This window comes from Falco peregrinus, chromosome 5, assembly GCF_023634155.1.
Source record: "Falco peregrinus isolate bFalPer1 chromosome 5, bFalPer1.pri, whole genome shotgun sequence".
Taxonomy (NCBI): Eukaryota; Metazoa; Chordata; class Aves; order Falconiformes; family Falconidae; genus Falco; species Falco peregrinus.
In genome coordinates this window covers 68,233,137-68,244,952 of record NC_073725.1, presented here as the reverse complement: position 1 = coordinate 68,244,952, position 11,816 = coordinate 68,233,137, and the positions used below count along the sequence as shown (strand labels likewise).

General features: G+C 64.3%; 1 protein-coding gene across 6 annotated transcripts; it reads right to left on the bottom strand.

Annotated features, from left to right (window-relative positions):
- Positions 1-28: 28 nt before the first annotated feature.
- On the bottom strand, positions 29-11,557 carry TJP3 (tight junction protein 3). 6 transcript variants are annotated; one of them, XM_055804372.1, is made up of 21 exons: positions 11,016-11,557; positions 10,467-10,566; positions 7,548-7,736; positions 7,351-7,475; positions 7,031-7,133; positions 6,398-6,848; positions 5,986-6,089; positions 4,812-4,974; positions 4,636-4,726; positions 4,363-4,427; positions 4,108-4,186; positions 3,808-3,964; positions 3,295-3,403; positions 2,626-2,845; positions 2,093-2,289; positions 1,818-1,913; positions 1,478-1,548; positions 1,079-1,390; positions 727-957; positions 475-521; positions 29-353 (listed from the first exon to the last, which is right to left on the bottom strand). In XM_055804372.1, the coding sequence occupies exons 1-21, from the start codon at positions 11,225-11,227 to the stop codon at positions 254-256; spliced, it is 3,222 nt and encodes a 1,073-aa protein (XP_055660347.1). In that variant the 5' UTR covers positions 11,228-11,557; the 3' UTR covers positions 29-253. The 6 variants fall into 6 exon arrangements, with proteins under 6 accessions (XP_055660347.1, XP_055660351.1, XP_055660349.1 ...); XM_055804376.1 differs by having other exon boundaries at positions 475-512; XM_055804374.1 differs by having other exon boundaries at positions 733-957.
- Positions 11,558-11,816: the final 259 nt, after the last annotated feature.

The following is an 11,816-nucleotide window of genomic DNA, read 5'->3' as shown; positions in this document are numbered from 1 at the left end:
GCTACCCCCCACCCACGGAGATGGTGTGTCCCCATCAAAACATCCCTTTTATTCCAGCAGCAGCAGCCATAGCCAAAAGGGGAAAGGAGGCACTTGGTGGTGAGGGGTACAGCAGGATTAGCCCCAACCCCCCAGCCTGGCTGTGGGGTGCTGTGGCACCACCTGGGCTGTCACATGGAGCTGGTGGCACAAGGCTGCAGCAGGGCTTGCCTAAAGGGTCTGGGTCCCAGTGGGACAGAAGCCAGGGGTGCCGCTACACATCTGTAGCTGGGCCCCACTCGTAGCCTTCATCCTGGTCCGAGTCATCCCTGGCCCGTGTGAACCTCTTCCTCACGGCATCATGCTCGTATTCCCTGGGGGAGAAGAAGCTGTGGTGAGGCCTCTGCCGCCGGGTCAAGATGGGGGGCACAGCTGGCACCTGTGGCTCTGCTGGCTGCGTTACCCCCTCCCCAGCTGGCCTGGTGTGCAGGGTACCTGATGCTGTCGTAACGCTGGCCCTGCTGCTGCTGCTGCTTGGTCACCTGTGAAAGACCAGAGAGGTGGGGGCTCAGGCAGGGGCAGGATTTGTGCACCAGCCTGGGGCTGGGCATGGATGCGCAGCAGGACGCTGCAGCAGCTGGAGGGGATGCGCTGCCTGTGCCACAGGGGCTAGGAATTATCCCCCACAGCCAGGCACTACGCTGCTCCCCCTCTGCCCACCCAGCCCCTCTTACCAGTGGGGGGGACACCCACCTGCTCCCTCAGATCATCGCTTGGGGACACCTGTGCTGGCTCGGAGGAGCGGGCCAGCCCTGGCTGGTCATAGGCGTCCTCTGCTTCACCGTCAGTGTAGGCACCTGCCTCGCCATCCGTGTCATCGTAGTCGCTGTTGGCTTGACTGTCACAGGTCAGGTAGCCTGAGGCTGCTGCGCTTGGCGGGTTCAGCAGGTCCAGACTGTCCTCCGGTGCCACATCTGCCTGCAACGTGGGGATGACAGAGACCTGGGACCCCCGGTGTGCGGCAGACGGGTGGTCCTGTCGCCTGCCTGGCTGCAGCCCCAGCAGGCTGAGCAGTGCCGCGGGAGCCCGTGCCCTGTACCTGCTCCACCGCTGTCCAAATGGGCTGGCTTTGCTGCGTCCTGATGATGTTCTTGATCGTCTCGTACCAGGTGTTGCCGCTGCCGCTGAGGCTGACTGTGGCAGTGAAGAGGTGGCTGCAATGCTTCTTCATCTTGTTGGCCTGGACGTAGAGGCGCCGGGAGCTTTTCCTGGAGTCAGGTGCCAGCCACTGGCGCATGGCCTTGATGCCCTGCCGGCTCTCCGGCTCGCAGAACACCACCACCGGGTAGTACTGCACGTAGTTGAGACGCTCCACAGCCGAAGGTGTGATGTCCAACAAGGCATGTTTGTCCTGGGGCAGGGCGCAGTCATCAGCCCCGCTGGGGACAGCAAGGCCACCCACTAGGACCACCCCGAGCACACCAGGGTGGTCTCTCACCTTTTCTGCGATCTGCCGCACTGAATCCAACTTGATGACCTTGGATGATGCCCCGTCTCGAGGCACGCTCACTGCAGGACACAGAGACATGGCGTGAGAGAGGCTGGCAGAGATGTGGCATCTCCGGCAGCCCCAGGCTGGGTCTGGCTGTGCCCAGCCCTGGGCAGTGTCCCTCAAGGAAGGAGGGTGAACGCATCCGGGAAAGAGTTGGCGGTGTCACGGAGTGGGGGCAATAAGGCAGGATTGGGACAGAGCCCCGGATAAAGAGCTCCCACAGGTCCTGGGCACTGAGGGTCCAGCTGCCGGGTGCAATTTCCCCACAGCGAGGGGGGGCACTTACGGGCAATCTCGAACAGCTCGGGCAGCTCCGTGCTAAGCTTCTGCATGGCAATGTCTGCGATGGGGCCCAGGATCACCACCGGCCGCTTGAAGCTGGCTGTGGGGAAAAGACACCGGCTCAGGGAGGTTGGGGGCAAGGGCAGAGCTCACAGCACCCAGGTGTCCAGCCCCACTCCTTCCAGGAGAGCGGAGCCCACCAGCACCTGCAGCGGGGCAGCCCTGTGCCAATGTCCCCTGGGTGGGTCTGGGCGATGGGGACGCAGCCCTGGTGCCCACCTTCCTTCAGGACTACCCTCTCATACGGTGGGTAGCAGCCCTGCTTCGTGAGGGCAGACAGGTCCTCCCGGCTCTTCCGCAGCATCTTCTTGGCTCCCCGCAGGCCCCGCAGCTTCCAAAACTCAGCCCGTGCCCCGGAGGGGTTGGCACCAGATGTGGCTTTCAGCACCGACTCCAGGCTGGCGATCTGCTCGGCTCTGGGAGGGGAAAGGGTTCAGGACACGGAGCCTCCAGATTTAACCCCTGTTTTGTCACTCCAGGCTCCGAGGAGCAGGGCAGAAGAAGCCAGTGTCCCTGCTCCGTGGCATGGCCGGATGAGGCTGTGGTAGCTTCTTCCCTCAGGACCTTGGACAACCAGAGCATCAACTGCCCCATCACCCCTAAGAAGGGATTTCACCAGCTCATGCTTCCTACCACTGCTCCACCAGCACTTGCCCTGCCTCTTACGGGGCCCACTGTCCACGTCCCCGTCTCACTGGGAAGCCATCCCCCAGCTCTGCTCACCTTGGAGCTATTCCTGGCTCCATCCCTACCTGCTCCGGTTGGGGATGATGCCCTTGTCCTGCTCCTGCAGGTCCCTGCCCATGCGCACAGCCAGCCAGCTCCCCAGCCTGCCCCGGTACATGGTGTCCAGCACGTGGAAGACGTCCCCACGGACGAAGCTGAGCCCTGACGGTGTGTCCTTTTCAAAATCAAAGTGTGTCCGGATGTAGAACGAGTCACCCGTGTTGGACGAGATCACCTTCCTGTAAACTGGAGCCCAGGGAGAGAGGGACCATCACGGGAAAAGCTATCTGACAAGGAAGATGCTGGAGAGATTTGGGAAGGAGCTACACTGGCCGGGAGCCTCCACAAGTAGCCTTTGCTGCTAAGGAGGGTGTTGGGGACACCTTTTCCTCCCATGGCGCTCTCAGCCATGCTGGCAACAGCAGGATCTGACCCCCCAGCACATACTGGCCTTTCCAGGCTGAGCCACGGTGCAGAAAGCCCCCGTGCTCCAGGATACCGAGACACAAAAGGGGTTGGGATCATCTGGTTCCCTCCCATCACCTCTCTGGAGGAGGATGGGAGGGCTGTGGGGAAGAAGGACCACCCTGCAGGGGCAGAAAAGGCCATGGCAAGTCTAGTGGCTCTGATGCTTGCTCAGAAGAGACAAAGGATGGGAGAGGCACAAGCCCAGGATGAGTCTGGTCATCACTCACTGTCCTGCTTGCTCTGGGTCCACAGCGTGATGTCCTCACCGGGTGGCAGGCTCATGAGATACTCCACGGCCTCCTCACGGGTCAGGTTCTGGAAACTGGTGGTGTTTACCTGCCGCAGAAAAGCGCTTAGACATGGCCTTGCCAGCGGGACGGAGGGCACAGATACCGGTGGGGGGACTGCAGGGGCAGCAGTGCCCAAGGCAGGCTGGCAGCCAGAACCGGTTCCTGTCACCCAAGTGCTTGCCAAAACCCCTAGTAACCCTGGGGAGGGCCACTGGGCCAGCTGAGGGGGTGCCCTGACTCTGCTGGGTGTTAGCATGGTGCCAGAGAGGGGGTCACCCCCTTGGGCAGCACCCGCAGAGCCAGCCCGATGGGTACGGGCCATGGGCAGCAGCACCGACCCAAGATGATGCCCAGCAGCAGAAATCCAGACCCCAGGGAGGTATCAGACGCAGGAAGGATGGGACCAGTCTGGGTGCAGCAGCATTTAGAGCCATTCGCAGCCCTGGGTACCTGCAGGATTTGATCCCCTTCCTGGATGCCCTGGCTGTCGGCTGGGCTCCCCTCCTGCACGCTGGACACAAAGATGCCCACGTCGTTCCCCCCTGCCAGCCGTAGCCCAATGCTCTTGGCCTTCACAAAGTGCACGACCCTGGAGTCAGCGCTGTACCTGCCACGGGGGAAGCCACGGTCAGCCCCGTGGTGACGTGCTGAGGACAGCACAAGGGGATCACCGACCCTGTGACCCCAGCCCTGCACCAGAGCAGCTCCCCATCTCCCCCATCTGCTCCCCACCGCCTCTCACAGACGCACCCATCCTTGCGGGCAGCTCGGGCAGCGGGGCTGGTGTGGGGAGCGTGGCTGCCATCCCCCTCCACAGCTTCCAGCAGGTCTGCAGGAAAGGAGAGCTGGTCCCGGAGGCGGTGGTGACTGCGCCGCTGCCAGGGCAGCTGAGGCACGGGGAGACCTGGCGTGGCTCTGCCCGGGGGGGTTGGACAGCAGAGACATGCAAGAGCCCAGAGCCTCTCGGTGCCCTGAGCTCCCCCAGCCTGCTCTGAGCTCACTCACCAGGGTCCTGAGCGCTGTCAACGATCGTGTCGGCCACAGGGTCCCTGTTTGATCGTCTCCTCTCCCTGGAACAAAGTTGGGGCAGGATTTAGGCAGGCCCTGCATGGGCACAGGCAGGCAGTGCCAGGTGGGCAGCGGGGACAGTGGAGCAGTCCCACACGCAGGGTGAACTGGCTCTGGGATGGAGGAGAACCAGCCCCTCCAGAGAGGCAAAGCACACACCGGGGATCTGATGGGGGAAAGAGGGGTTCGTGGGGGCAGAGCGGGGCTTACGGCGGGGAATTCATCATGGCAGCAGCTGGGGGTCGCGCAGAGGTCTCAGGGGATGGTGGGTGAGACAGTTCAGAGTCAATGTCAGAGATATCTGCACCAACAGGAAGACATTTTAGAGACTATCCAGTCCCTGTGCTGTGTATCTGGCCCCCAGCCCTGTCACCATGTCCCCTCACCATCCATCCGGGAGCTGTCGCTTTGGCTGTCTTCTATGTCAGGGATGTTGACCAGGAACTGCCGGTCGTCCCGAAGAATAAGCAAGGTCAGGGTCCCCTCTGTCTGCTCAATGAGCTGCTGCGTGTCAGCCAGGGACATGTCCTCACTGGCCACCCCATTGATCTAGAGGGGGCAGAGTGGGAGGCATCAGGGCGCTTGATCCTGGGAAAGTCACCCCCAGGACAGCCACCCCCAGGACAGCCACCCCCAGGACAGCCCTGCTCAAATGGGATGCTCTGACCGCCACCTCCCCGGTCGCTCCCCAGCCCCTCCAGCCTGGCCTCAGCTCCCATTTATCCCACACCACATCCCCATTCCTGGCTGTCTCCCAGTGGGACCTCATCCCGCACAGAGGAAACAAAATTAGTGAGGCTAATTAACTCCCACCTTTAGCTGCTGGGGAGCCCTGCATGGGGGCAGGAGCTGCAGAGACCTGCTCAGATGCCTGAAGCTCAGTTTTACTTTGACCTTGGCCCCGTGCTGTCCTTCCATGCACTGGGCTGGTGCCAGGGGTCAGGCCCCAAGCGGATCGTGGGGCTGTGATGTCCCCAGGGTGCAGCAGCTTTTCCCACCGAATTGCTGGGATGAAATCCCTCCCATTTGCCCCAGAGTCACTTTGGCTCCAGTTCCCAGCAGCCACAGGTCCGCCTGGCCCATGTGTGCAAACGAGGAGTCCCCCTCCCTCTATTTCCTCCTTCCCAAACGCTTGAAATATCATTTCATCCAAACACCCGAGCTCCTCAGGCCGACTGCTGCCCCGATGGGGACACGCTCACACAGGAGGGGACCACGTGCTGCGGGGACAGTGGAGCAGACGTGATCCCGCTGTGGCAGAGAGACAGGCCACCAGCCCTGGTTGAATGCCACAGGGCTGCCTCGACCAGCCAGCCTCGGCATCGCAGGGAGCTGGCACCCCTGAGCCCGCACGGGGTCCCCGGGGAAGGCTGGGAGCCGGGGCAGGGTTGCGGGCACCAGGCAGAGCTGCCTCCAGCCCAGCTCTCAGCCTTCACAGGCAGCTGAGAGAAGCACGCTCTTGGCTCGTCCCCTGTGGTGACGCTAGCCAGGGGACAAGCCACCCAAAGAGGGGGAGATGAGATCCCCAGCAAGTGCTGTGCGCCCCGTGGGTGCCCGTACCTTCAGGATAAGGTCTCCCTCCTGCAAGGAGCTGCCCTTCGCTGCCAGCCCGCTCTCCACTATGTGCTTGATGAAAAGCTGACTCCCCAGCTTCAGGCCATACTCTACACCGGAGAGAGCCCATGACAGTACCAGAGCCAGGCAGATGCAGGATCCACTCAAGGTCCCCCCTCGCCACCACCTCCAGCAGTCCAGCCCAGCCCCCCGTGGGGCACTAGCAAGCCGCAAAACTGAGCTCTGCAACCCTGGGCTGAGGCTGGGTGGGTTTGGTGCACCCAGCACGGCATGCACTGCTCCCTCACCACATGCCAGACCCTGGCACCAACCCTGCCATCGCCTCCTCCCCAGGGGGGGCACACGGCCACAAATCAGGCGACAAGACCCAGGGACAGAGGGAGCAGGATGGCCTCACCTTCACTCTGCTTCTGTTTCACCAAGACCGACGTGATGGGCTTTGTCGGCACATCCCGGCGCGGCAGCCGCTTGAAGCCTGACACCAGGGCCAGCCCGTTGGTGTCCCCTTTGTGGCCGAAGCTGTTGGTGGAGCGGTGCCGGCTGTAGCCCCTCTGACCTGAGCCACTGCCGCTCTGCCTCCAGTGACTGCTGTCCTGGCTTCGCCTCCGGCTCCGGGACACCGGCTTGTGGTGGCGGCTGTCATCCTGGTAGTGGCCAGAGCTCCTCTCACTGGATGAGTCCCCATCGTAGCCCTGGCTGTGGTCCAGGTCATCCCGGGAGCGGTGAAGGGCTGGATCTGCAGCATGTGACCCATAGTCCTCATCCGAGTCATAGTGTCGGGGGGCAGTGGGGGAGCTGGGGCTGCTCTTGCTCACAGGGAGGTGGACTTTCTTTGGTCTTTTCAGTGTCTGCAGATGGAAAGTGAGAAAGAAAGGGTGGTGGGTGCAGCCACCTCTGCCAGGAGATGTTTCTACATTGATTTCCAAGCCCTGAATGGGAAACCCAGGGTGTGTGGGAGCTGGGATGGGGACAAGCACGGTGTTGGCCCGTGCACGATGCTGGCCCTTGTCCTGCTGCAGGGCACACTCACGATGTTGGCAATCTTGCCGCAGGTTTTCAGTGTCTGGATGGCGAAGGAGGACAAGACGTTCTCCATGGAAAGGCCATTCACCATCACAATGTGATCCTTCCTCCTGGGAGGGAAAATGCAGCTGTGGCTCTGCCCCAGGCACAGCCCTCAGCCAGGGAAGCTGGCAGGGTGGCAAGGGCACCCGTTGCCCCAGGAGACCCCATCCCAGGTGGGCAGCGTGGCAGCGGTGCTGGCCCTGTCCCAGTAGGAGTGATTTGCTGCCCTGCCCGTCTCTGCCGGCAGCAGGCACCCCCTGTGTCCCCATGTCCCCACACACTCACTGGAGCCGGCCCACTGCTGGTCCCCCGGACACCACATCTGAAACAATCACTGCTGTCTCCCCAGTTGTCTTGTTGGGACGGTCCCGGCCTCCAGAGACAGCGAAGCCAAAGCCCCGTTGAGGATCCTAGTGGGGACAGGCAGAGGGGGTCAGGCAGAGCCGGCCCCACAGACCCCGTCCCCTCCCATGCGTGCGCACCTTGCTCAGTGTCACCGTGTGCTGCTCCCAGATCAACATCTCCTCCATGGCGGTCACCCGCCAGCGCAAGCGAGGGAGGGCGACCGCAGCGGCCAGCCAGCGCAGCAGACCCTGCCCAGCGGCCAGGGGCACAGACCGGCTCCGGGTCCTCTTTGCAGCCACCGGCCCCTTCCTCAATCCCGCTTTGGCCTGCAATGAAGAGCAGAAGCAAAGCTGAGCCGCAGGCACCAGGGACAACAAGGGTGCAGGGCACAGAGCCCCCACAGTGCCCAGGCACCCACCGGGGCACCAGGACTCGCAGCTGTGTTGTCCCTGCCTAACCCCACGTGAGAGCTCCGGCACCCAGAGCTGCCTCCATGCAGTGTGAAATCACCCCCTTGAGATGTCCATCTCCGTGCCCTCGGATGTGTGTCCACAGAAGGGGAGGTTTTACGCAGGGCAAGCAGGTCAGGAACTATCTCCATAGCTGGGACCACTTGTCCATGCCATCCTTATGGTCCCCCTCCTCTCCCTCCTCCCAGGAGCTGGCAGACCTCAGGGTGCTGCTTTGGACAGTGCTTCAGTGCCCTCCCGCCTGCCTGCTCTGGGCTGCAGCGTGACAGCTCTGCCAACCGCTTTGGGAGCTCCAGTGCCCCAGCTTTACCCTTTGGTTTCCCTGGGTCTTCCCCAAATCCGTTTTCCACCCAGGATGGATAAGCCTGACTGACAGGATGATGGGATGATGGCCCGTCTGGGCTGAAATGCCTGGGATGGACTTGGGGATCCCCCCCACCAGCTCCTGGCTCCCTGGAGGAAACATCCGCATGAACCCGGAGAGATGTGGGATCCCTGCATGGGGCAGGGGGGAGCAGACCCAGAGCCTCCTGTCACTTGCCACAGGGTGGGACGGGAAGGAGCCGGTTTGATCAGGGACTCAAAGGATCCAGGCTTATCCGTGCCACTGCACATGCCAAGGAAACCCTGGTGAGACCCTGGTGAGACCATGAAGTGATTCTCCAGTGCAATGGGGATGGGAAAGCCAACAGCCCAGCGCGATGCCACCACCACCACCACCAGGTCCTCACCCTCCAACCAGTACAGGGACTGGAGAGGACACATCCACACACCCATCTCCTGCCCATGCCAGCCCAGAGCCCAAAGCTAAGGCCGGTGGTGGGCAGCCAGCCCTGGGGCAAACACGGCAGCTCAGCCCCAGCATGGGGACTTTCTGTGCCCAGCCCCCAGCCAGAGCTGCACTGAAGCGGCCCCCGAGATGAGACCCAGCCCCGGCAGCCCCAGGGAGGGTCTGGCAGCCCTGGGGAGGGTCGGTGTAATCATTCACCCGGGCCTCAGAAACAGCCCCCGCCGGCGAGCGGGGAGGGCAGAGTCCGGGTTTCCACTCCGCGTCACGAGCTGCCGAAACCAGCCCGAGCACCTACTCGCCACCCGCAGGGACACCTGTGCCTGGGGGGGGAGCTGGGGCTGACCATGGCACCCAGGGTCCTGTCCCAGTGCATGTAATACCGGCAATAAACAGGAGACCCCCGCACGGCGGTGGGGTGGTTTCCTGCCACATCAGTGAGCTGAACTGGCGCGGCCCGTCTCAGCCATGTCACCAGTGTCAGCTGGTCAGTGCTTATGGGCTCCCTGGATGCCCAGGGGTGACACGGCGTGAGCCACAGCTCCAAGGCACCCTGGCTGTGGGGCAGCCAGAGCATCCCTGTCCCTGGGGTGGCAACTCATTCACTGTGCCAGAGCGGATCCCGCTGCCACCCAACACAGCCCCTCACTGTCCCCAGCCAGCTCCCACTGTTGTCCCATCACTGGGGTGGCACAAATCAGCCACAAACCCACATCCCGCTGGCCTGTGGCTCTCTGCGGGCGGTGGCAGTCTGGAGCAGAGGGGACAGCGTGGGGACAGCAGCAGCTCCCATCTCACCAGCCAGCAATGGCAGCACCCACAGTGCCACCAAGCCCCAGCCCTGCCCCTGATCTCCAGCCGGGAACCTGGCGTAGGGCCTGTCCCGAGGCAAAGGCCAAGGCTGGCAGCCGGAGGAGCCGGCTCGGCCGGTTTCTGACAGAAACCAGCCCGCACCCGAAATGGCCCCACCGGGAGCGGCAGTATCTGGGCAGAGCTGACCACGGCCCAGACCGATGCGCCCAGCACTGGCTGCACTGGGAGCCCCACACACCCCACTCTGCCCCACATGCACCCCGTGGCCGGCATCTCCCAGGGCTTTTAATGGCAAACGAAGCCCCGGCTGTGCCAGGGCAGCTCACCCCAGTGCGAGGGCCCCGATGCGGGGCTGTGCCTGGCCCTGGGTGACACCACTGGCGATGCCCACCGTGGAGACAGCAACGGGTGGGGAAGTTATTTATTGGAAAGCAACGCACCCTGCCCACCCCAGCCTTGCCCCAAGCCACCCCCACCACCCACAGCCTGCTTCCCAACCGCCCGGCTGAGAGGGGTCCTCAATCCAGGACCCTGTAGCCTTCCTGGGATCCGTGGGGTCCCTGGTCTCAGCCAGTGCTGCAAAACCGCTCGTACCTTGCCTGGTCCTGGCCATGCAGGACCAAGGTCCTGGATCGCCCCAGCAGCTCCTCTAACCAATCCCCACCCACACCGTGATCGGCTGATCCTGACCTCGTGCCCTGGGAAAAGGGTCTCTGGAAGGTCTGACCACAGCTGGGGTGTAAATCAGTAGGATGGAAGCCCATCTTCCAGCCCTCCGTGCAAGGAGCTGTGACAGCAGGATCCCTGGATCCCTCCGGGAGTATCTCCCTGCTATTGGAGCACGACTCCAGGAGGGTTACCAGGTCCTGGAGCCACCCAGAGAGGGACAAGGCATGGCCGGTTCCCCAGGTGAAAGCACGGCTGGGTTTGGGTGCCCAGCTGGGAAGCGGGGCAGCAGATCCGGGGGGACAGGGTTAGGCACTCACCGAGCCTCGGATCCGACCAGGAAGGAGCTGAGCTCCAGGGCTGGTGGCAGCGGTGTCACTCCAGGGTGCCTGGTGTAACCCTTTGTGGGCCAGACGCTGCCTGCAGAAGGGAAGCAGGAGGAAGGGGGTCCCGGGGCAGCTTCCCACGCACAGCAGGAGCCACGGGGGGCTGGCCCCGTTGTCCTCCACGGTGCTGGTGGCTCAGCTGCATCCACTTGCCCCCCACCCCAGCCCTGCGCACGGACAGGCTCCCAGGATGCTGGTGATGGCAGTGCCTGGGGATGGGGCTCTTCCCCCCAAGCCTGGCCTTCTCCAAGGAGGTGGCGGGGCTCTGTGCCCACCCGCGCTGCCCCGGACCCCCAGACCTGCCCAGCAGCCCTGCTTGGGAGTCCCTGGAGGGGACCAAATGGATTCACCCGATGCCCCATGAGGGGACAGGGGTGGTGGCCAGTCTGGGGCTCCCGGTCCTAGCGGGGTCCAGGGGAAAAGGTGACCCTGCTGACGGCTGCTATCCCCTTTCCTCCCCTTCCCCTTTCCTCTGCCCCCCACCTGAGGACCGGCCCCACATCACTCCTCTTTCTGCGGGGTGGCTTTCCTGCAGTGACAGAAATCAGGTCCACGCCTCGGCTCTCCCTCCAGGCTGCTGCTTCCAGCCGGGGTCGGTACCGCTGCCGCAGCAGGTCACAGCGCCGCGGTGGGGCATCGCGGGGGGCCCAGCTCCTCCTGAAGCCCCCGGCCACCAGCCGCCACCGCGGAGCCATCCAGCCGAGCGGCGTCAGGCAGCTCCTTCTCCCCGCAGCCCCCCGCCAGCCCCGAGGGAGGGCACAGCCCCTCCTGCCCCGGCGGCTGCCGCTCCCCGGGCCCAGCCGCAGCCTCGGCCACCAGCTGCCCTCCCGGAGCGCCCCGGCCCCGCCACGGCGCCGCCGCCGAGCAGCCTCACAGGGGCCACCGGCACCTTCCCGGGCTGCACCGAGGGCTGAGCGCTAACGCCGGGCTGGCGCCCCGCCGGGGCTGACCCTGCCACCTTTGTCCCCCCGGGGCCACGAAGGGGCCAGCCTGGGAGAACCGGTGGGGCCGGCCGGGGCTGACCTGCACCCCGAGGCCACCCCGAGCCGGTGCCACTAGATGGTGCCACGGGCCGGGCTGACCGCGGGGCCGGGAGCGGCCGGGCCCCGGCCCGGGGTGAGGAGTGGCGGCGGTGGCGCCGAGCCGGCTCGGGGCATCTCGGACGGAGCGTGCCCGGTGACCGGTGGCGGGGCAGGCATGGCCCGGCGCTTTTCGCCGTTCCTGGGGGGCCCCACCGAGGGGGAGGGTGGGGAGGCCGCAACCGGTACCGGGAGGGCCCAGAAA